Source organism: Panulirus ornatus, chromosome 1, assembly GCF_036320965.1.
Source record: "Panulirus ornatus isolate Po-2019 chromosome 1, ASM3632096v1, whole genome shotgun sequence".
Classification (NCBI taxonomy): Eukaryota; Metazoa; Arthropoda; class Malacostraca; order Decapoda; family Palinuridae; genus Panulirus; species Panulirus ornatus.
This window is the reverse complement of record NC_092224.1, coordinates 19,509,151-19,534,553: the sequence shown is the minus strand read 5'-3', so window position 1 is coordinate 19,534,553 and position 25,403 is coordinate 19,509,151. Positions and strand designations below refer to the sequence as shown.

The window sequence follows — 25,403 nt, the reverse complement described above, 5'->3', positions numbered from 1 at the left end:
CTCTCTTGTATTAAGTTCATAACTGTCCTGATACAATTGTGTTAGGTTGATAACTGTCCTGATACAATTGTGTTAGGTTGATAACTGTCCTGATACAATTGTGTTAGGTTGATAACTGTCCTGATACAGTTGTGTTAGGTTGATAACTGTCCTGATACAATTGTGTTAGGTTGATAACTGTCCTGATACAATTGTGTTAGGTTGATAACTGTCCTGATACAATTGTGTTAGGTTGATAACTGTCCTGATACAATTGTGTTAGGTTGATAACTTCTGATACAGTTGTGTTAGGTTGATAACTTTCCTGATACAGTTGTGTTAGGTTGATAACTGTCCTGATACAATTGTGTTAGGTTGATAACTTCTGATACAGTTGTGTTAGGTTGAAAACTGTCCTGATACAGTTGTGTTAGGTTGATAAGTGTCTTGATACAGTTGTGTTAGGTTGATAACTGTCCTGATACAATTGTGTTAGGTTGAAAACTGTCCTGATACAATTGTGTTAGGTTGATAACTTCTGATACAGTTGTGTTAGGTTGATAACTGTCCCGATACAGTTGTGTTAAGTTGATAACTGTCCTGATACAGTTGTGTTAGGTTAATAACAGAGTCCTGATACTTTTGTATTCGGTTGATAGAGTCCTGATACAGGTTTCATGTTGATAACAGAGTCCTGATACTGTTGTATGAGGTTAATCACAGAGTCTTGATGCAGTTGTAATAGGTTAATACCCGAGTCCTAATACAGTTCTATTAAAGTAATAACAGAGTCCTGATACAGTTGTATTAGGTTGATAACAGAGTTCCGATACTGATATATTAGGTTGATAACAGAGTCTTAATACATTTATATTAGGGTAATAACAGAGTCCTGATACAGTTATATTAGGGTAATAACAGAGTCCTGATACAGTTATATTAGGGTAATAACAGAGTTCTGATACAGTTGTATTGATACATTTGTGTTAGGAAGAAAACTGTGTCCTAATGCAACTGTATTAGGATGATAAATTTGTTGTGATGAATGTATTATGTAAATAACTGTGTCTTGGTACAGAGCACCAGTATTATAACCATTGACTGATACAGGGCACCAGTATCACAACCATGGTCTGATACAGGCCATCAGCATTATAACCATGGTCTGATACAGGACGTCAGCATTATAACCATGGTCTGATACAGGCCATCAGCATTATAACCATGGTCTGATACAGGACGTCAGCATTATAACCATGGTCTGATACAGGACGTCAGCATTATAACCATGGTCTGATACAGGCCATCAGCATTATAACCATTGACTGATACAGGCCATCAGCATTATAACCATGGTCTGATACAGGACGTCAGCATTATAACCATGGTCTGATACAGGCCATCAGCATTATAACCATGGTCTGATACAGGCCATCAGCATTATAACCATGGTCTGATACAGGCCATCAGCATTATAACCATGGTCTGATACAGGCCATCAGCATTATAACCATGGTCTGATACAGGCCATCAGCATTATAACCATGGTCTGATACAGGCCATCAGCATTATAACCATGGTCTGATACAGGACGTCAGCATTATAACCATGGTCTGATACAGGCCATCAGCATTATAACCATGGTCTGATACAGGACGTCAGCATTATAACCATGGTCTGATACAGGCCATCAGCATTATAACCATGGTCTGATACAGGCCATCAGCATTATAACCATGGTCTGATACAGGCCATCAGCATTATAACCATGGTCTGATACAGGCCATCAGCATTATAACCATGGTCTGATACAGGCCATCAGCATTATAACCATGGTCTGATACAGGACGTCAGCATTATAACCATGGTCTGATACAGGCCATCAGCATTATAACCATGGTCTGATACAGGCCATCAGCATTATAACCATGGTCTGATACAGGACATCAGCATTATAACCATGGTCTGATACAGGCCATCAGCATTATAACCATGGTCTGATACAGGCCATCAGCATTATAACCATGGTCTGATACAGGCCATCAGCATTATAACCATGGTCTGATACAGGACGTCAGCATTATAACCATGGTCTGATACAGGCCATCAGCATTATAACCATTGACTGATACAGGCCATCAGCATTATAACCATGGTCTGATACAGGACGTCAGCATTATAACCATGGTCTGATACAGGCCATCAGCATTATAACCATGGTCTGATACAGGCCATCAGCATTATAACCATGGTCTGATACAGGACATCAGCATTATAACCATGGTCTGATACAGGCCATCAGCATTATAACCATGGTCTGATACAGGACGTCAGCATTATAACCATGGTCTGATACAGGCCATCAGCATTATAACCATGGTCTGATACAGGCCATCAGCATTATAACCATGGTCTGATACAGGACGTCAGCATTATAACCATGGTCTGATACAGGCCATCAGCATTATAACCATGGTCTGATACAGGCCATCAGCATTATAACCATGGTCTGATACAGGACATCAGCATTATAACCATGGTCTGATACAGGCCATCAGCATTATAACCATGGTCTGATACAGGACGTCAGCATTATAACCATGGTCTGATACAGGCCATCAGCATTATAACCATGGTCTGATACAGGAGTAATGATGGTTCTCAACTTCAGTGGGAATCTTGAACAGGACGGTACAAGCCTTGGGTCACGAGTCAGGTGGTCATCATACTTAAGGAAGGTACCGTCGTGCTCAAGGGTCGAAGACTTTAAATTTACGAAGCACCAAAAGTGGGAAGAAGAAGAAGAAGAAGAAGAAAAAAGGGGTTGTCATTCGTGGAGACTGACTCACTCCCCAGATGACGGTCTAAATTAGATAAGTCCATGAAAGCTCGTTTTTCAAGCAGACATTTGAACGCGACGAAGGAGAAATCCAACCCACAAGTGGAGCATATGAGGGTAATCCACTTGTGTTTCGTTTAAGGAATTGGACAGTCGGCAGCTGCTTAGAATCATTGTATTGTAAACGACCTACGGAGAATCTGGGTTGAACTCGAGGATTCATCACTCTTGAATTGTCATTCTAACGTCTTCATGACCACATCTCTAAGAATCCTCCAACAAACCTCTCCCAAATACTTCGGCTCTCAGCACCCGTCTCTCAGCACCCGTCTCTCAGCACCCGTCTCTCGAGTGAACGCTCCCAAGAATCCTTCAGCTCCCAGAACTCTTGCCTCAGTCAGTAATCAAGATAGATAGATATATATATATATAGATAGATAGATAGATAGATATAGATATATAGATAGATAGATATTCGTGGCTATATCTCCAGTTACCTGGACCTAGATAATGAAATGGTGACAGATGTTCTAAATGGAAAAACATGAATGAAATTGGAATGATGCATCGGCGCGTCGGCCGGTGATACTTAAATAAAGTAATTTACTTACAAGCGGGATCATCCAGAGGATATGTACAAGACTGGAATCTAACTGAATCTCTCCCGTGTCTTTATAACAGTCGTCTTTATGTACAGAATCCGCGGTCAGTCATCATGCCCGTCAGGAAGGAAGCAGCGTCCGCGCAGGGAAGACGACGCTCCAGAAGCATATTCATGTTTACTGGAGGTTGCCATCCACGTCCCTCCTGGTGGCTGCCATCCACGTCCCTCCTGGTGGCTGCCATCCACGTCCCTCCTGGTGGCTGCCATCCACGTCCCTCCTGGTGGCTGCCAGCCACGTCCCTCCTGGAGGTTGCCATCCACGTCCCTCCTGGTGGCTGCCATCCACGTCCCTCCTGGTGGCTGCCAGCCATGTCCCTCCTCATCACAAAATCTTCACACATCGTCCGAAAAGTTTTCACCACTAAACTTTGGGGCCAAAAAAAAAAAAAATCAATTTTCCGGAGTTGAGTTCGACCTTCATGGCTGGCAGACGACTGGGTGGGTGTTTGGTAACGTCTCTCACGTGGGGGAGCTGGCCACCTGTGTGTACTGAGAGGTCAGTCTTTTGTATTTTTTCCCTCCTTGGACACTGTGGTCCCTAGTGTCCTCTCCCTGGACACTGTGGTCCCCCAGTGTCCTCTAACTGGACACTGTGGTCCCTAGTGTCCTCTCCCTGGACACTGTGGTCCCTAGTGTCCTCTCACTGGACACTGTGGTCCCCTAGTGTCCTCTCACTGGACACTGTGGTCTCCTAGTGTCCTCTCTCTCCGTTTGATTCCCTCCCATCGTGTTCACATACTATTTTGGCTCGTCTGTCAAAGTTCCTTGATAGTTTACGCTGTGTGTTCCACTCACTCAATCTTAAGATCTCATCACCTGTCGTCTGCTTTCTCTTTATGTCCATCGCTGTCCCTGCTCCACCGCTGCTCCTGCTCCACCGCTGCTCCTGCTCCACCGCTGCTCCTGGTGATGTTTCATGTCCGGGGTGTAACAATCTCTGTCATGTACCGCCAGTCTGGCACCCACTTGTTCAGTCGTCTAGCAGTCTAAGTCTGTCGTCTCGCGTTCCCTTACATGACTACAGGTCTGCGCCCCAAAGGGTCTGAGTCCTACAGGTCGGCGCCCAGTCTCTCGATCTCGTCCAGCACGAAGTCCATGTCGGCGTGCGTGGGCGTGGGCGTACAGGTGGTCACCATTCGGAAGAAGTTGACCAGGTTCTTGGAGGCGATGGGTTGGTAGCCGATCATCAGAGTTCCCTGTCGCACCATGCGGGCCTTCAGCGCAGGGGCCACCTGGGGAAGGTTACGGAACGTTAGCGTCTTCCACTAGAGCGAATTCTGCAGTGGGCACAGATGGTGGGAGGCGTGGGGACGTGAGGTATTTGGTAGCCAGGTGTTACAACCTGAACGAGACAGACATGGGTGGTACAGTGATCATAATGTTGTGATGTAGGAAGTACATTCAGTACTAGTGAGAGATAGAGGGACTAGCACATGACAGGGGCGTGGTGAAGTCGGTGAGCACACGTGGAGGGAGGTAGTAAAGCTAAGAATACTGGCGAGGGTTTAAAGTCATTAGTGTTACTGACGGACCAAGGCGACTCTACCTGACAAGGCAATTCTTTTTGCTTTTTTCAGCTCTATGTTTGACGTGTGTATATCTCGTGCTGGGTTGCTGCGTGCAGGCCTCACGAGCACTGCACGCAGGCCTCACGAGCACTGCACGCAGGCCTCACGACCACTGCACGCAGGCCTCACGAGCACTGCACGCAGGCCTCACGAGCACTGCACGCAGGCCTCACGACCACTGCACGCAGGCCTCACGAGCACTGCACGCAGGCCTCACGAGCACTGCACGCTGGCCTCACGAGCACTGCACGTAGGCCTCACGAGCACTGCACGCAGGCCTCACGAGCACTGCACGCTGGCCTCACGACCACTGCACGCAGGCCTCACGAGCACTGCACGCAGGCCTCACGAGCACTGCACGCAGGCCTCACGAGTACTGCACGCCGGCTTGGCAGCCACTGCACGCACGCACGACTCGCGGCTGCCACGTGCAGGCCTCATGACTGCACCACACTTCATGATATCTATAACTTTAAATTTCGACCTTTGGTAATGATAATGAACAGGAGGAGGTGTTCAAGGTAACAAGGTATGCGTCAACTTGGGCGAACAGCAGTTGTGAGTCGCTCACAGACATGTAAGACCACTTTTTCCTCTCTCTCTCTCTCTCTCTCTCTCTCTCTCTCTCTCTCTCTCTCTCTCTCTCTCTCTCTCTCTCTCTTTTATGACCCTACGGGACAACCCGCTTTTTTTTCCACGATAATACGATCTTTGGGTATAATAGCCAGACCTTTGGCCCTTAAGGGTCAGGTCAAAGTGACAGATCATCATACCCCAAGGGTCGTACCGTCGTGCTCAAGGGTCGTACCGCTGAGGTCAAAGGCTGACTGTTTGTGTGCGGGTGGGGATGTATGTGGGTGGGGATGTGTGGTTAAGTGCCTACCTTGGCAAGCTTGACCCACCACTCGGGTGTCTCTGGGCGGCCCCTCATGCTGGGCGGGATGTACCAGAAGCAGACGTTGGTGCACTGTGGCTCCTGCAGCAGACGGAAGCCAGGCCGGGCAGCCACCTGCTGACTCAGGTACCTGAGGGAGGGAAGGGATGTCTCATATACACACACCTTCCTGGGGGATTGACTCCCACCCTCTCACCCACTCTCATGCTCGCTTGCCTCACCTGACGAAGGAACAATTCTACTGGCACGTCTAGCGTGCTTGTAAGTGGAGGTGGTGAGCTAGTAGATCTTGAGGGAAAATACAAAAACAAGTTTGAGAACTGTTACAGAGAGAGAGGTTTTTGATGATGCTATTCTTTCGTTATGCTCTTGGTCTTTATTAGCAACGCCTGAGGACAGTGGGCTGCCCACACTATACTAACCTGGAGGCGCTGAATGTGTCGTCGATCCTCTTCTCCAGGAGGTCGAGGCCGTGGAACTTGAGATAGATCCAGAGTTTGAAGGCGTCGACCTTGCGGCCACACTGGACGCTCTTGTCTCCCGTGTCGTAGGTCACGTCGTAGTATTTGTCCTGCTGGAACAGGTACGTGGCTCTGGCCGAGTTGCACTGGTGCAGGAGGCTCTGCGGAAGGCACGGAAGAAGGGAGGGATAGAGGTGAGATGGGGTTCCCCCAGGCCGGGAAGAGAGGATAGAGACGGCAGCAAACATGAGGTGTTGACACTCACGTGCACCAGTCACTGGTCTCCCTCGCTCGTGTGTTACAATCCCGCCCTCACTGACAGAGATGAGTCTGCCATTTCCCTACCCATGTTATCTTATGATCTATTTCACTCACAGAATATTTCATTTGAATACTTTTCTTCAGTTCGAACTATTGTTTCTTTAATTATGCCATCCAGGAGAAGTTAATCAGCCTCATCCACTCATGACCATAATTCAGCCGACTTAAGTCAGTTATATTGCTTAGCTCAAGCCATTCTGAAGCTTCCTCGTTCTTGAAGGAATTAGTCTTATAATGATATGAGAAAAAAACAAAAAACATGCGGTTATCAACTAGAAACTATGATGGTGAGTTTGGCGGAAGTAGACCATGAACTGGTCATCGAAGCCCCGAAATACACACACACACACACACACACACACACACACACACACACACAGGTAGTACGTGGTAGGCAACCATGGTATAAGGGCGTAATACCGCCTAAGCATCGTGAGGGTTAGTTATGGCGGCACAGTGAAGCACAGTGGCTCCCAAGTCTCCCATCTTGCTCCTGCTTGCTGTCTTGTCTGTCTGCCTCACATACACGTCGCGTTGTGTCAGTCAGTCCATAATCACACCTTCAAAACATTAACCCATTACGTGACACACACGTCCGCTTAGACTTAAGTTTAGATTTTCAGCGGTGATCGCTACGCGCCAGCTATGCTTAAATGGCATAATCTCGAGAAAGAGACTGAGTTTTGAAGTCTCTCTCTCTCTCTCTCTCTCTCTCTCTCTCTCTCTCTCTCTCTCTCTCTCTCTCTCTCTCTCTCTCTCTCTCCACAGTGTTAACATAGGTAATCACACACACACGAGAGAGAGAGAGAGAGAGAGAGAGAGAGAGAGAGAGAGAGAGAGAGAGAGAGAGAGAGAGAGAGAGAGAGTGATGGGGTCCCAGGTGTGTAAAACTCACTCTTTCGTGCTATAGACATGGATCATGATACATACCTTGTGTCTGGTGAGGAAGGCAGAGCACTGGAGACAAGTGCCCAACATCTTGTGTGGGTTCCAGGAGATGGAGTCGGCCCTAGGGAGAGACAGTGTCACTTTTACTATTCTGATGGGGTCACCTACAGACGTATACGTGGACGTACACACGGCAAAAAAAAGTAACTTCCCAAACGAGCCAAATGAACTTCAAAATGACTGATATAATTCTTGTTGTCTCAGCAGGGTTGGTTAGCGTAAATGCCAGACAAATTTCCTAATAATATGGTAACCTTACTTTATAGTTATTTTCTTAAGTATAACTTTTATTATGGCAGATGAGAAGAATAGTTGTACTGAATAGTTATAATATATATATATATATATATATATATATATATATATATATATATATATATATATATATATATATATATATTCCTGGGGATAGGGGAGAAAGAATACTTCCCATGTATTCCCTGCGTGTCGTAGAAGGCGACTAAAAGGGAAGGGAGCGGGGGGCTGGAAATCCTCCCCTCTCATTTTTTTTTAATTTTCCAAAAGAAGGAACAGAGAAGGGGGCCAGGTGAGGATATTTCCTCAAAGGCCCAGTCCTCTGTTCTTAACGCTACCTCGCTAACCCGGGAAATGGCGAATAGTACGAAAGAAAAGAAAGATATATATATATACAGGGTGTCCCCCAAAAAAATGTACTCACTTTTAGACAAGCTATAACTCACTGATTTTTTTTTCTTTCTCAGATCCAATAGATCCTATAAAAATTCAGTGAGTTCTAGGGCGTCAAAAAGTGAGTACATTATTTTGGGACACCCTGTATATATATATCCTCTTCATAAAGTAGGCAGCTAAGAGGATCGAGTGATAGAAGAGGGTGATACCAAAAGAGTTTGAGTTGCAAGAAAATGGTTTAGATTATGATCTGAACACCAGAGGGGAGTACTGATGACAACAGAAGGCCCCGGGGCAAGCGCGGTACACGACGCTGCGACCCATGAACACGACGGTACGGCCCATGAGTACGATAGCCTGGCCATCATACTAAAGGGTCGTAACCTTCGTGCTCAAGGGTCGGATGCTGAGGGGATGATTAATGTCAAGAGAGGAGTGGCTGGAGGAAAGCAGGAGTGGTCCGGCCCGCTCACCTGTCCACGCCCTTGAGGAAGTGCTTGTACCGCTTGGAGAGGATGACGACCCCGCCCCAGCAGCCCTGTAAGGAAGACACGTACACCTCAGGCCTGGTGATGACGAATATTGTACACATGAAGAAACACATTCTCTCTCTCTCTCTCTCTCTCTCTCTCTCTCTCTCTCTCTCTCTCTCTCTCTCTCTCTCTCTCTCTCTCTCTATCTATCTATCTATATATATATATATATATATATATATATATATATATATATATATATATATACATATATATATATATATATATATATATATATATATATATATATATATATATATATATATATATATATATATATATATAGTTTGCCGTTTCCAGCGTTAACGAGGCAGCGCCATGAACAGATGAAAGAAAAATGCCGCTTTCGTTCACATCCAGTATCTAGCTGTCATGTGCAGTGCATCGAAATCACAACTCCCTATCCACATCTAGGCCTCACAGACCTTTCCATGGTTTCTGCCAGCTGCTTCGCATGCCGCGGTTCATTCCATTGATATGTCGACCTCATTATACCACATCGTTCCAGTTTACTCCATCCCGTTCACGCCTTTCACTCTCCTGCATGTTCAAGTATCCATCACTCAAAACGTTTTCACTCCATCCCTCCATCTTCAATTTGGTCTCCCGCTTCTCCTTGTGCCCTCCACTTCTGACGTATATTTTCTTAACCTCCTCACTCATTATCTCCCTGTGTCCTTCTCCAGCTCTCTCTAAACCACGCTCTTCTTACTATCACACATCTCTCTTACTCTTTTATCACTTACTCGATCATAACACCTCACACCACATATTGTCCTCAAACATTTCATATCCAACACATCTACCCTCCGCCACACATCCTCATCCACAGACTTTGCATTAATACAACATCGTTAGGACTATTGTACCTTCAAAATTACCCATATATATATATATATATATACATATATATATATATATATATATATATATATATATATATATATATATATATATATATATATATATATATATTAGTTAGGATTCCTGCAATAACATTATGCAGTTAGTGGACCATGCGTGATAACAAATGATGGGTCGTCGGCAATGATTCGACTCCTTGGTCGAGAGTGTTGGTTTCGAACCGTGCAACAACGGGTCATATCTAGTGATGATGACGCTTCAGGCACCTGCGTCAGGAGGAGGAGGAGGAGGAGGAGGGGAGGACGTTCAGCGACTATCACTGCTGATAAAGCAGTGACAGCAACTGTAACATCCGCTTTGTTCATGGAGGTTCCACAACACTGGTTGTCTGGCTCAGCCACCTGACTCGCATACAATGAAATGTTTTCCTTACATCGTGATACTGACGCTCACTTAAACCATGTGTGTTTAGAATGATCAATCCTGCACCCATTAGACTTCGAGAAGGATTGAGTGATTTTATATTTAATATCATGGAACCTTTACCCAGTATGCACGACGGTACGATCCTTGGGCGTGACACCTAAAGGCCAGGCCGTCTCGCTCGGGGGGGTGAATGAGGCACACTTTGTTGTTTGTTGGGTTTTACGGCCATCGACCTATGAGGAAGGTCATTAGGCCTGCAACTCTATTTAGTGTATGACTAATATCACTCCTAATATCACTCCTAAATACCTATTAAAAAAAAAGTGTAATTTTGATGTAATAATAATAAATATAAATAATAATAGATATAAGTAGTGGAAATAAAAGATTTGTGGGTATTGGGCCGACGTGGCGGCAAATACCACCCAGTCGGCACAGTGTCCACGATTGCGTTTTACCCAAGAATGCGAGAAGACAGGACAGATTAGAGACAGGCTTCCACCATGACATGCACACAGATAGTTAATCGGAGGTCCGCCGACTCAGCACCATGTCGCAGCCGACCCGGAGGATGACCACCTCCCTCGGAGGCCGACCGCCTAATGAATGGACATGTCCACATACTATGCGACCAGCCCAAGTAGGAGGAGCCGCACACCGAAGCCGACTCCGCCACAGAGGAGAACCCACGAACCACCTTACATCATATTGATTAATTCTGTTTCTCTGAGGAAGACCATCAATTTGTTAATAGTACTCGGGTTATCCCAGAGTACATTGATGATGTTGAAGGAAATGTTTTGGTTGGCGTGATAGTTAAAAAATTTCCTTCTATGTTGTTCGTATCTCTTGCATTTTAATAGTAGGTGTTCTATTGTAGAGGTTTGGTTACACTGTTGGCATACGGGTGGAAAACTTCTGGTTGTGTATGGCTGCAGGATGGGTGGTAGGTACAGTTCATTCTGAGGCGGGCCAGCACGACCTCTTCCCTTCTGTTCTTGCGATACAAGGTCGGCCAGTCCGCCACATCTTGCTTGTATTTCTTGTTGATGGTCAGGTTGGTCCACTGACTCTGCCACAGAAGATGGATTGATCTCTTCCCCAAGGAAGGCAGGACCCCAGCTCCCGAGGGATCGGAACGACCTCCTCGAGTTCTGAGGTCGACTTAGCCAAGCTGTCTGCCTGCTCATTGCCGTATATATTGCAGTGACCAGCCAGGCACCCAGATCAAGATGATATCTTTTTCACATGAATTTAGTTTCATCATAACTTTGCCCTGTAATTCACAGGACTTTGTATATTCAGAGCCTATTGCTTTAAGAGCGGAAAGAGAATCAGAAAAGATTACGGCTTTACTATGACTTGAATTAATTATATAGTCTATGGCTCGATCAATGGCAAACAATTCGGCGCAAAATACAGATGTATGGTTCGGCAAACGGTATCTGAGGGCACACTCCATCGACCACACACTCGCACCCACACATTCATCCGCCCTGGAGCCATCAGTGTAGAAGTGAACATACGATAAGTGATCAATGATGACCTGACAAAAACGCTGGTGTACCTCGCCCTCCGATGTGTGTGCTTTTTTGGTTGGTAGCCAGCTCGTCTTGATGTTAATTTTGGAATTCACCCAAGGGGGTAGGGATTTCTTAACCAGCGAGTCCACTTCATTCACTTTAATGCCGGAGTTCTCACTGAGGAAGTGTATTCTGACGACCAGGGGCCTGACGCCTCTGTTGACGAGCTGTGAACATTCCAGAATGAGGCGACAGGCAGTTGTATTGTTCCTTCTGGCCATCAGAATACCGCTGTGCCACGATAGGTCCTTACGTCGTAGTCGGAGAGGAGGTACATGGGCCTCAACTTCCAATCGTGGAACTCTGGTACAGGTTAGGGCTCCAAGACACATTCGCAAACATTTATTCTGTATCACATCCAACCTCCTCAGGGTATACTCGCTCGCCCAAGCATACACCTGAGAGCCATAGTCTAATTTAGATCTAATTAGGGACTTATAAATCATTAATAAAGATTTTCTGTCGGCTCCCCAGAAGGAACCCGAAAGGCATTTAAGAACATTTAGTCTTTTATTGCAATTTGTTACTAGATAGTCGACATGACTTTTCCAATTTAGTCTTTTTATCAAAATCTAAGCCTAGGAATTTAACTGTATTTAGAAACGGGATCGGGTTGTTGTCTAACGTTAAATGCAAATTCGGGATATTAATTTTTCGGGTGAAGACAACCGCGATACTTTTGTTGGGTGAGAACTTAACTCCCCACTGTAGCGCCCAACGATGAACGGACTTAAGCGCAGCTTGAACCCGCTCAGTCGAAAATTGTGCACTAGGCGATGAGTGCCATAGCGCACAATCATTAGCATAAAGTGAGTATTTAAGATCTCGCGGGACGGAAGTTGGAGACAGAATATCATTCATCATAATATTAAATAATGTTGGGCTAAGAACGCTGCCTTGCGGCACCCTTTCTCTTGGACAAATGTGTCCGAAGTGACACCGAGTGCTGCAAGTTTCACAACAAAAGTTCTGTTGTTTAAAAAGTTTTGATAAATATGGGTAGATAACCTCTTAAGCCAAAAGCATAAAGTTTGCTTAAAATTCCGTTTCGCCATGTCATGTCGAAGGCTTTTTCTAAATCTTAAAATACGGCAGCCAAAAAACGCACTTTACTGATTGACTCTAGGATATAATGTTCTAGGTGTATTAAATGATCCAATGTGCAGAGGCACACTGTTCATCACATGTATGTGCACGCCGTCAGGTGCATACATACCCCCACCACTGAATTAAGGTTCCCTCTATCGGTGAGGCGAAGAAGCAATGTCTCACCATAACCAAGGAATTACCATCGCTAATATTAGCGGTGACTTGAAGTAATCCGTAATCATAAACGTTTGAAGTACGATCTATCTACAGGATGTAGCATCACTTGTTGTACAAGGTATAACGGTAATTATGATTGTATCTTAATGTTTGAAAGCATAATAAAACCTAAGGAGAACTCTGCGTGAATTATCTTAGTCGTATTCGAGATGCAGCAAGATTTGGTTAACAAATGTATCATACCATTTGTATTATAAAGATGAGATTAGCAATAATTTCTGCTACTCTTACGTTTATATAGATAATGAACATCATGCGTGTAATGCGTTTATTATAGAGAAAAAAGGGCAATCGAAGAAACATTATGCTAGATCCTTTCAGTTCCGATAGAATGATCTGGCCCATTTGACAATTAGGTAAATCCTAGTAACTTTAAGATTATGTATCAAGTGTTGACACAGAGACGACCTGACGCCACGCCACTATTGCCCACGGTAACCTGAGTGAGGGAAGTGGTGATGAGTGTGCGTGGGCAGCGCACTGGCCACATTGGTGGTGAACCTCCCTCGATACAGCCTACACCTCCCTGACCGAGCAGCCTCCACAACAACACAACAACTGCGCAGTGTCCTCCCACGCGCACCTAACCTAACCTAAGCGCAACGTTGATATATATATTGACACTTCTCTAACATTCACCTTGTAACACTTCTCAATTTGTTACATAGTATATCATATATCATTAAAAGCATGATACTTCACTTGTTACATATATCATTAAAAGCGCGATACTTCACTTGTTATATGTCATTAAAAGCGCGATACTTCACTTGTTATATGTCATTAAAAGTGCGATACTTCATTTGTTATATGTCATTAAAAGTGCTATACTTCATTTGTTATATGTCATTAAAAGTGCTATACTTCATTTGTTATATGTCATTAAAAGCGCGATACTTCATTTGTTATATGTCATTAAAAGCGCGATACTTCATTTGTTATATGTCATTAAAAGAGCGATACTTCACTTGTTATATGTCATTAAAAGTGCGATACTTCATTTGTTATATGTCATTAAAAGTGCTATACTTCATTTGTTATATGTCATTAAAAGTGCGATACTTCACTTGTTATATGTCATTAAAAGTGCTATACTTCATTTGTTATATGTCATTAAAAGTGCTATACTTCATTTGTTATATGTCATTAAAAGAGCGATACTTCACTTGTTATATGTCATTAAAAGTGCGATACTTCATTTGTTATATGTCATTAAAAGTGCTATACTTCATTTGTTATATGTCATTAAAAGCGCGATACTTCATTTGTTATATGTCATTAAAAGCGCGATACTTCATTTGTTATATGTCATTAAAAGTGCTATACTTCATTTGTTATATGTCATTAAAAGTGCGATACTTCATTTGTTATATGTCATTAAAAGCGCGATACTTCATTTGTTATATGTCATTAAAAGCGCAATACTTCACTTGTTATATATCATTAAAAGAGCGATACTTCACTTGTTATATGTCATTAAAAGTGCGATACTTCATTTGTTATATGTCATTAAAAGTGCTATACTTCATTTGTTATATGTCATTAAAAGTGCTATACTTCATTTGTTATATGTCATTAAAAGCGCGATACTTCATTTGTTATATGTCATTAAAAGCGCGATACTTCATTTGTTATATGTCATTAAAAGTGCTATACTTCATTTGTTATATGTCATTAAAAGTGCGATACTTCATTTGTTATATGTCATTAAAAGCGCGATACTTCATTTGTTATATGTCATTAAAAGTGCGATACTTCACTTTATCCCCTGTTAGACTCGGTCAGGTTAATTGTGGTTAAGATCCAAGGTCAGTTAGTCCTGAAGTACTGAGGACCATAAGCAGTTCGGCCCAGGGGCCTCACATCACCTGTAATCATGATCTCTCATTTCATTTTAGTGTTGGTGTCAATAATATTTCCTGTGTGCCTCGAGATCTTTATACCTGTATTGACTCTCGCCATCATATCCTGCCCATCTCCCTTCCTCCCTCCCCTTACCTCCTCTATCTCACCTCCTCCCTCTTCCTTCCTCCCTTCCTTGTTGCCTCCGCCCTCGTGCGTTACCTTTCTCCCTGACTGTCCCTCTCCGTCCTCAGTCTTCCTCTCACTTGTTTACTCACTTACACTCACCCATCCTCTCCCTCTAATTTCCCTCCTGCTCTTCACTCTCCCCTTACTCCTCGTTCTGCACCACCTTAGTAACGACCTGCTAACCATGTCCCAGTCTTGTTCTCATACATGTATAACCTTTATCCTCCACAGTCAACTGATACTGGACATGAACACCGTAGGTTAGGTCATTTTGGTGAACGTTTTCCACATGTGAAATATTTTCATTGAGCATTTAACTGTCATAAAGGCATTTTCTATTTTAGGGAGTAGACTTAATAGTTTTCACAACACTACACCATGATTTTAATTTTATAATTCCCAAATTACTTACGTCATCTCTGATATCGGTGGCAGGAAACTTTGGTTGAGGTGGACATTGGTTTGGCTCCACACAATACCAGTCTGTGGTAAGGGGTGTAGGAGGGTATACGCTGGACTTGAGAGCAAGACAGTACATACCATGTGTTGACGTGCTCTCCGTAAAACAAATGGTGAAAGTTGCATTTCTCTTCAAAGACAGTGTGATAAAAAAAACAAAAAAAAAACAATGAGTGTTTTGGTAACTTGAGACCACAGATTAAAACTGGCGATATCGTAATTATGAGGTTTATCATATTCTCTCTCTCTCTCTCTCTCTCTCTCTCTCTCTCTCTCTCTCTCTCTCTCTCTCTCTCTCTCTCTCTCTCTCACTAGCCTAGAGAGCCAAGGAACACTGACGTCAACATGTAGCCAGAGGTCCTCCTCGTCGCACACGTCGGCCAGCTGCTCGAGAGGATCGTACGCCCCCAGCACGGTGGTGCCAGCCGTGGCGTTCACGTAGAAGGGCTCGCCGCCCTTAGCCCTCGCCGCCGCCACTGCCTCCCTCAGCGCCTCTGGGATCATCCTGCCCTCGGCGTCGGATGGGACGTGCACCACGTTGTCCATGCCTAGGCCCAGCCAGGAGGCGCTCTTGCTCACCGAGTAGTGACCCTGTGGGGAGGTACAGCACATCATACAGCTGTACTCAAGGGGATGTGGAGGAGAAGGAAGAGGGTGATTGTAGGGGGTGAGATCTTCATTATATTGCATTCATCTTTTAAGCACGACGGTACGACTCCTCAGCACGAGCATACGACCCTTGAGTACGAGGATGTGAAGGATACTTGAACCATCCTTTAGGATCAGGTCAAAGTCATGTACCTATATCCGACGATCCTACGGTCGTGCTCAAGGGTGTCATTGTTGTACTCAGGGGTCGTAGTCAAGGGTTGTACTCTCTTGCTCAAGGGTCGCACTGTTGTGATCAAGGGTCGCATTGTCGTGTTCAGGGTCGTCTTGTTGTGGTCAAGGGTCGTATTGTCGTGTTCAGGGTCGTATTGTCGTGTTCAGGGTCGTACTGTCGTGATTAAGGGTTGGATCGTCGTATTCAAGGATCATATCGTTGAGGTGAAGGGTCGAATCGTTTTGATCAAGAGGTTATGTCGTCGTGATCAAGGGTTGTACTGCCATGCTTAAGGGTTGTACCGTTGTGCTCAAGGGTTGTATCGTCGTGCTCAAGGGTCGTACTGTCGTCCTCAAGGGTTGTACAGTCGTGATCAAGGGTTGTACTGTCGTGCTTGAGGGTCGCAAAGTCGTTGTCAAGGGTCGTACCGTCGTGCTCAAGTGTCTATATCTACCGTACATGACACCTTGATAGTAGCACGCCACGTTACCTGGTCTGAGGTGAAGGCTATGAGGGGCTTGTGGCCGTGCATCCCCGTGCGCTTCACGTGCGGGTGTTTCTTGTAGCGGGCCAGCACCATACTGTACATGTTGCTCACGCTGCCACCTGCGCCAGACACATGACATGACATGACAACGCCATCCTCACACATACAGTACCACATACAACTGTAGGTACAGTACCACATACAGCTGTAGGTACAGTGCCACATACAGCTGTAATTACCACATACAGCTGCAGGTACGGTGCCACATACAGCTGTAGGTACAGTACCACTTACAGCTGTAGGTAAAGTACCACATAGAACTGTAGTTACAGTACCACATACAACTGTAGGTACAGTGCCACATACAGCTGTAGGTACAGTGCCACATACAACTATAGGTACAGTACCACATACAGCTGTGGGTACAGTACCATATACAGCTGTAGGTACAGTACCACATACAGCTGTAGGTACAGTACCACATACAACTGTAGGTACAGTACCACATACAGCTGTAATTACCACATACAGCTGCAGGTACTGTACCACATACAACTGTAGGTACAGTACTGTACCACATACAACTGTAGGTACAGTACCACATACAACTGTAGGTACAATACCACATACAGCTGTAATTACCACATACAGATGCAGGTACAGTACCACATAGAACTGTAGTTACAGTACCACATACAACTGTAGGTACAGTGCCACATATAGCTGTAGGTACAGTACCATATACAACTATAGGTACAGTACCACATACAGCTGTAGGTACAGTACCACATACAACTGTAGGTTCAGTACCACATACAGCTGTAGGTACAGTACGACATACAACTGTAGGTACAGTACCACATACAGCTGTGAGTACAGTACGACATACAACTGTAGGTACAGTACCACATGCAACTGTAGGTACAGTACCACATACAGCTGTAGGCACTACCACAGACAGCTGTAGATACAGTACCACATACAGCTGTAGGTACAGTACCACATACAGCTGTAGGTACAGTACCACATACAGCTGTAGGTACAGTACCACATACAGCTGTAGGTACAGTACCACATACAGCTGTAGGCACAGTACCACATACAGCTGTAGGTACAACCTTAACAATAATATCATCCAGGTTTGAACGTCTGTACGTCTAATTTTATGCAGGCGTTGGAGCTGCAGACCTAACCTCTTGTTCGTGCACGCTTTTCTCAGTCCAGAATATATGCATTTAGGGGATAGGGGAGAAAAGAATACTTCCCACGTATTCCCCGCGTGTCGTAGAAGGCGACTGAAGGGGCCTTCTGTTTCCTTGCGCTACCTCGCTAACGCGGGAGACGGCGGTTCAGTATGATAGATAAATTGATATGTATTTGGGTGCTTAGATCCGTGAGTGTGCGTATGTATATGCGTGCACTCGTTCACAAGGTTCGTGTGCGTGCAGATGCATGTGCTCATGCATGTGTCATTTGTATGTATGTGTGTGTGTGTGTGTGTGTGTGTGTGTGTGTGTGTGGAATGCACGACTTGGGGTTGTTATATGTTCTCTCACGTTCGTGCAAGTATTCATGAATGCGTTACCGGACTCCGCCTATTTAAGGGTCACACCGCTGGTGACAAGTCACCTTTGGCGAGGCCAAAATACAGTCTCGTCAAAGAACTCCTCGCTTCAAAGGTGAATTCATCCTACCCCAGCTACAGAGTGGAGCGCAGCCTTAGAGCTGTAGGACCTGGTTGTTTTTAAAAAGTGTCCTGGGGTCATGTGTGTATAAGTATGTAAGTAGGTGGGTAACCTGGAATTGCCTAAAAGTGTCCTGGCGTCATGTGTGTGTGTGTGTGTAAGTAGATGGGTGACCCTAGCCTTACCAGGAGCGAAGATGCCGTCACCATCAGGCCAGCCGTAGAGACGCACCAGGAGCGAGAGGACGTAGTGCTCCACCAGCATGAACACGGGCGCCACCTCGAACGTGTACCTGCGCGGAGAAGACACGGGTCAGGGCCGGTGACTCTGCCACACGGTACAAGGAGAGAGGTTACACCACCCTCCTCCTCCCTCACTCTGCTGGAGGTATATGGATTAGGCAACAAAATACACGTGTTCAGCACACCAGCCACACAGATATGTCAGTACTCCCTACTACCATATTCTGTGGCACGACTTTACTTTCCTATATCCAGTCCCCCAACATGCTCTCTCTCTCTCTCTCTCTCTCTCTCTCTCTCTCTCTCTCTCTCTCTCTCTCTCTCTCTCTCTCACACACACACACACACACACAATCATAGAAAAAAAATAAAGACAGGGGATCTCGTCAGGGTATGGAGTTAATAACATAGCCTTCATTAAGGCATTCAGCTACCCGTACCGTCTCAGCTACCATAGATGATAGATAATGAGTCTGCTAAACTCCGACGTACCTTATGCACACGTACCTCGACACCCAGCTGTCTTGAGGACCTCCCATCCCCCCACTGGCGCCAGGGGATCAGGAACTGACAGTGGCGAAGTCTGCCTCCTGCCTCCAGCAGCTTTGTACTTCTCAGACCCTTTGAACTCGACGGTACAAACCCTTGAGCATGACAATACGAACCATGAGTATGTTGGCATTGGTCTGCAACCTTACCCTTGATGGTTGGTTAGGCTGAAGGCTAGGCCATTATACAGTCGTGTTGTGGGGGATAAAACTCTATAAAAGGTATCGTGCTAACTATGTAAACCCAGTACGTGTCTCCCTCAGACAGTCGTCTTATAAAGAGTCACATGTGTCAATGTGTAGAAGACGATCTTTTTAAAAAGACGAAGCCAAGGAGGTGGAATGGGGACGTGAAAAAAAGTGCCTCAGCTTTAAGGAAGTAGCACTTTTAAGTATCTCAAAAGAGGCCGATTACCAACGTGATGGAGTGAATTATGTAAATTTTCGAGGTAGAACTCGAAAGACTTTGTTCAAAGTAAGCGTTAAGGATGAGCCGTATATTGCTGCATAGAACAAAAAGAAACTCTTACGTTTTAAAATTGCGCCAGAAGCATTAGAGTTATCACCCACTCAGCCCATTGATTCCATTAATTACGGAAAATGGAGACTTGGTTCAAGAAAACAAAGCCGTGGCAATATATATATATATATATATATATATATATATATATATATATATATATATATATATATATATATATATATATATATATATACGACTGAAGACAGAGCTCCTGTCGCAAATCCGATATCACTGATAAGGGAGGAGAACGTTTTCCAGTATATTGACATGAAGGTTAAAGTCATACTTACTATCAGCAATGAGCGGAATGAAAAATAAACAAAACGGCAGGTCCTTATAAGTTTTATCCAAGGACAATGGTAAAGGCAAACATAAGATAGTCAAGCCGTTTTCGACAAGTGACAGGCGAAGAAGGGGAAATCCAGAGGAATGAAAGTTTGCCGATGTAACACCGATGTTCACTATAGGTAATACATCACTATCTGGAAAGCATCGTTCGAGTAGCTTAACGTCTGTCATGGTTAAACTTATGAACACCATCATTCAGGAAAAAAAATTGTGAACCATTTAGGGGACCACTGTTTGATAAACGATTCTTGGCATGGTTTTTGACCAATTTGTTCATGTTTGACATCCACTTGATTTTTTTTATAATCACCATGTATAATGAAAGCATTCGGTAAACTTCCATGCCAAAGATTACGAGCAAAAGTCAAGTATCATGGTAAAGATGGGGTTAGGAAATTGGTTGACTGGATGTAAATAGTTATGATCGATCGTCCAACCGCAGAATGGTTTAAGCCGTAACAAGTGGCGTGCCACAGGGATCAGTCTTGGGTCCTGGTCTCTTTCTTATTCCTATCATTGATATTGATAATGGTTTGCAGTGCAAGATATCGAAATCTGCAGGTGATAGGAAGCTGGAATATAAATCTACAGCTGAACTTGAACGTCTGCAGCTTTAAAGTGGTGGACTAGACGTATAAGTGGCAAATGAATTTTGATCATTTCTGTCCAAGGGTAAAGTTAAGCGACATATGAATTCTGTTGAGCTGTAAGTGAGGAAAAAGACTTGGGCGCAATAATCTCAGGCGACCTACAGTCAAGTAAGCAAAGCATAGAGACGGTGGGAAGAGCGAACAAAATGCTTAGATTCATTGGCAGGGCTGGTCTTTCGAATTCAAGTCATGAGAAATCATTCTCACTCTTTACAGTTCATTCGTGCGTCCCCATCTTGAATACTGTGTGCAGTTCTGGCTAACCTACTTGAAAGCACACATAGATAGAATGGCGAGAACACAGCATCGAACCACCAAGATGATTCCCGGATTGAAAATTAAATCCTAGGGAAGCCGACTAAACGAATTCAATCTATTTGGCTTACAAATGAGAAGTTAAAGACGTAATCTCATACAGGTATTCAACATTATCAAAGAATTTTGATAATCTTGACCGTACCAGCTATTTAAGGTCTGATTTCACCCGTGGTAACGGATACAAACTCGTGGGCAAAAGTTTTACCTCGAATGAGGCGAAGTACTTTTTCACCATGATTGCTAAGATGTGGAATGATTTACTGATGAGGGTGGTTGAAAGCAGTGCTGTATGTGCGTTTAGTAATAGACTTTGATAGATATTTCGATTCATGTTTACAATGAACATTATTTGCGCCTCTTCCGTCATATGACAGATGTCAGGTTTTTCATTTTGATTTATTTGTATACCTTTCGAGTCGTACAACGCAAGTTGTGAGTTTATCTTCTCTTCCGCTATCATAAACACCCTCAAAAGAATCCAATGGTCTGTTGCGTTTTGCCTTTTTTTTTTTCTTTTGGTATTCTTTTGTATAAACAAAGGTATCGGTGTTACCGGGCTCCTGCAAAGTTTCACCGCGAGTGACAAGTCATTTTGGCGAGGCTGTCACTGGAAGTATTTCTCACTTCAAAGGAGCCTTCGATTTCCTGCTACTCGAAGTATCGTAGGTTAGGACTGCAACAGCCTGTAGAAGGAGGTCCTTGGAAACACCAGATGTTTCATAGAAATTGGTCCTGGGGTAATTATGAATAAATAGGATAAACAAGGTTAACCTTCTCATGGTAATTTAGGTGTGGTTATGATCTCCGTGAACACCTGACTGGCAACGTAGCAGTTGAATGTTTGTGTGGATGATAAGATTACCTTGTGCAGGCGTTACATCCCGCCCCGAGGATGGCAGTCCTACTAGTAATTAACATGGTTGCATGAATGTAACCTATTGTCGGAGAATTACATGTACAGGTTTCATTAAGATACGGTGTTGTACAAGATATAACACTATGCAAGCGTGTGGTTAATGCTTTATCTTACATATCCAAGACACTCTTGTTGTATTCACCTTTGCCTGTTCTCCAGTGGAGTACGTTATCACGCATCAAGCATAGTCAAGTATCAACCATAGCATAATTCAAGAGTTTAGTCTGTATATTGTACACTATACTCCGTTCTCTGTGTTCGGCCTGGTAACAGTGGAAGGGTGGGTGGGGAGGGGGGGACTATTTTACTAGGGACACTTGCATAAATGTCCGCTGTTGCAGTCTGTATGTTTCCCCCCGTGTTTTTGACCCGAGGGATGAATCTTGCATGACTGTAACAGTAGTTAAATAGTGAGATGTAGACAAAAAGGTTATATGGACGGCAGGTGTGGAGTCTTATCGTGAGTGAGTTTTAGCCATAAATACAATGAAAAAATATATCGTAAGATTTCAGATCGTTTTCGGAACTGACTACGTTCATGTCCGTAAGACAGGACAGACGCGACAAACCAGTACGTTGAAATTGGTTATGGTTTTGAATGTCGTCCAACTTTTGTTACGGGTTGTAGCCTCTTGACGTAAACCCTTGAGCACGACAGTTCGACGGCGCGGCCCAAGAGCACGACAGTGAGACAGTCTTACCAAAGGATTCTCTTGTGTTGCTCGAGAGTCGTCCCGTCATGCTCTAGCGGTTATGTCCAACAACTTACAACCACATGTGATAATTCCACCGGTGTAGTCGTCTGTCTGATGCTGTTATACATCAGTATCGGCATCATGACTTTGGTTTATATGAGGCGTGTAAACCATAGGCAAAAGTTAGGGTTATATTCCTCTCTACGTCCTTGTATTTGCTTTATTTTGGCATGGTTGGATATATTAATTACGCGCTAAGGATGAGAAATCATCTATGATTATATATATATATATATATATATATATATATATATATATATATATATATATATATATATATATATATATATATATTTTTTTTTTTTTTTTTTTTTCATACTATTCGCCATTTCCCGCGATAGCGAGGTAGCGTTAAGAACAGAGGACTGGGCCTTTGAGGGAATATCCTCACCTGGCCCTCTTCTCTGTTCCTTCTTTTGGAAAAAAAAAAAAATAAAAAAAAGAGAGAGGGGAGGATTTCCAGCCCCCCGCTCCCTTCCCTTTTAGTCGCCTTCTACGACACGCAGGGAATACGTGGGAAGTATTCTTTCTCCCCTATGTATGTATTTTCTTCTTTTCTTTTAAACTATTCGCCATTTCCCGCTTTAGCGAGGTAGCGTTAGGAAGAGAGGACTGGGCCTTTTTTGGAATATCCTCACCTGGCCCTCTCTGTTCCTTCTTTTGGGAAAAAAAAAAAAGAGAAGGAAGGATTTCCAGCCCCCCGCTCCCTCCCCTTTTAGTCGCCTTCTACGACACGCAGGGAATACGTGGGAAGTATTCTTAATCCCCTATCCCCAGGGATAATATATATATATATATATATATATATATATATATATATATATATATATATATATATATATATATATATATATCCCTGGGGATAGGGGAGAAAGAATACTTCCCACGTATTCCCTGCGTGTCGTAGAAGGCTACTAAAAGGGGAGCGAGCGGGTGGCTGGAAATCCTCCCCTCTCGTTTTTTTTTTTTTTTAATTTTCCAAAAGAAGGAACAGAGAAGGGGGCCAGGTGAGGATATTCCCTCTAAGGCCCAGTCCTCTGTTCTTAACGCTACCTCGCTGATGCGGGAAATGGCGAATAGTATGAAAGAAAGAAAAAGATATATATATATATATATATATATATATATATATATATATATATATATATATATATATATATATATATATATATATTTATAAGAGCAAGGTTATTAGATACAGTAGGGCTGAGGGACACGTCAACTGGGAGATAAATCTGAATGGAGAAAAACTGGAGGAAGTGAAGTGTTTTAGATATCTGGGAGTGGATTTAACAGCGGATGGAACCATGGAAGCGGAAGTGAGTCACAGGCTGGGGGAGGGGGCGAAGGTTCTGAGAGCGTTGAAGAATATGTGGAAGGCGAGAACATTATCTCGGAAAGCAAAAATGGGTATGTTTGAAGGAATAGTGGTTCCAACAATGTTATATGGTTGCGAGGCGTGGGCTATAGATAGGGTTGTGCTGAGGAGGGTGGATGTGCTGGAAATGAGATGTTTGAGGAAAATATGTGGTGTGAGGTGGTTTGATCGAGTAAGTAATAATAAGGTAAGAGAGATGTGTGGTAATAAAAAGAGTGTGGTTGAGAGAGCAGAAGAGGGTGTATTGAAATGGTTTGGTCACATGGAGAGAATGAGTGAGGAAAGGTTGACCAAGAGGATATATGTGTCAGAGGTGGAGGGAACGAGGAGAAGTGGGAGACCAAATTGGAGGTGGGAGGATGGAGTGAAAAAGATTTTGAGCAATCGGGGCCTGAAAATGCTGGAGGGTGAAAAGCGTGCAAGGAATAGAGTGAATTGGAACGATGTGGTATATATATATATATATATATATATATATATATATATATATATATATATATATATATATATATATATATATATAATGAAACTTTTGAGCTTTGTTTCCATCTATTGTGCAATGTCTAGCAAGTCTGCTTTCCTATACGTGTATTTTTTTATGGTTGTGTGGATTGGATGGGCCAGGTGGAGTGTTATGTGGGTGGGCCACTGGTGGTCAGAGGACAGTCATTGTGGCATGCTCCAGGCGGTGCGTGTAAGCAAGGTTAGTTGGCAGAAGGTGATGCTTGGCGAGGTCGGCTACTGGTGAGCTGGAGTCTAGTTGGCTGGTGGTGGGGGCTGAGGATACTGACAGGTTGCCGCTGGTTTGTAGATAGGTCAGCTCGAGGTTCTTGGGTGTGAGTGTTCAGTGAGGTAAGTGGGATGGTAGGCAATGAAATCTCCGGAGATAAGTGTTGGGTATGCTGGTCAGGTTTTGTAGTTGAGGAGTATAACTGGAGGGGTGTGTGGATGAGGGGAAGGTATGTAGGTCATTCCAAGAAATACAAAGGAATTTTAACAAAAAACAGACGTCTCACTGGGTGTCATCGAGGCTGTTCGTGATAGCGGAAGAGATAGGAAAATCAAAGATCAGTGTGATAAGAGTTGAAATACGTTCATATTAGAAACAGAAACATATGATAAACTTTTCATGTAGCTAAGGAGGCGCGAAGAATGTCAGTCGTGGATTTAAAGCGGAATTTT

At 43.8% G+C, this 25,403-nt stretch overlaps 1 protein-coding gene across 6 annotated transcripts in view; it reads right to left on the bottom strand.

The window, feature by feature from the left end:
* Positions 1-616: 616 nt before the first annotated feature.
* LOC139761106 (cysteine sulfinic acid decarboxylase-like) overlaps positions 617-25,403 on the bottom strand; it is a 55,861-nt gene continuing 31,074 nt past the window's right edge. For all 6 annotated transcript variants that reach the window (XM_071685443.1, XM_071685286.1, XM_071685218.1 and 3 more), the window contains exons 4-11: positions 18,729-18,835; positions 16,862-16,977; positions 15,888-16,139; positions 8,800-8,864; positions 7,658-7,736; positions 6,368-6,567; positions 5,934-6,075; positions 617-4,714 (exon numbers count right to left, since the gene is read on the bottom strand). In XM_071685443.1, coding sequence (XP_071541544.1) covers positions 4,532-4,714; positions 5,934-6,075; positions 6,368-6,567; positions 7,658-7,736; positions 8,800-8,864; positions 15,888-16,139; positions 16,862-16,977; positions 18,729-18,835 — 1,144 coding nt within the window. In that variant the 3' untranslated portion in view covers positions 617-4,531. The remainder of the gene's footprint in view (positions 4,715-5,933; positions 6,076-6,367; positions 6,568-7,657; positions 7,737-8,799; positions 8,865-15,887; positions 16,140-16,861; positions 16,978-18,728; positions 18,836-25,403) is intronic.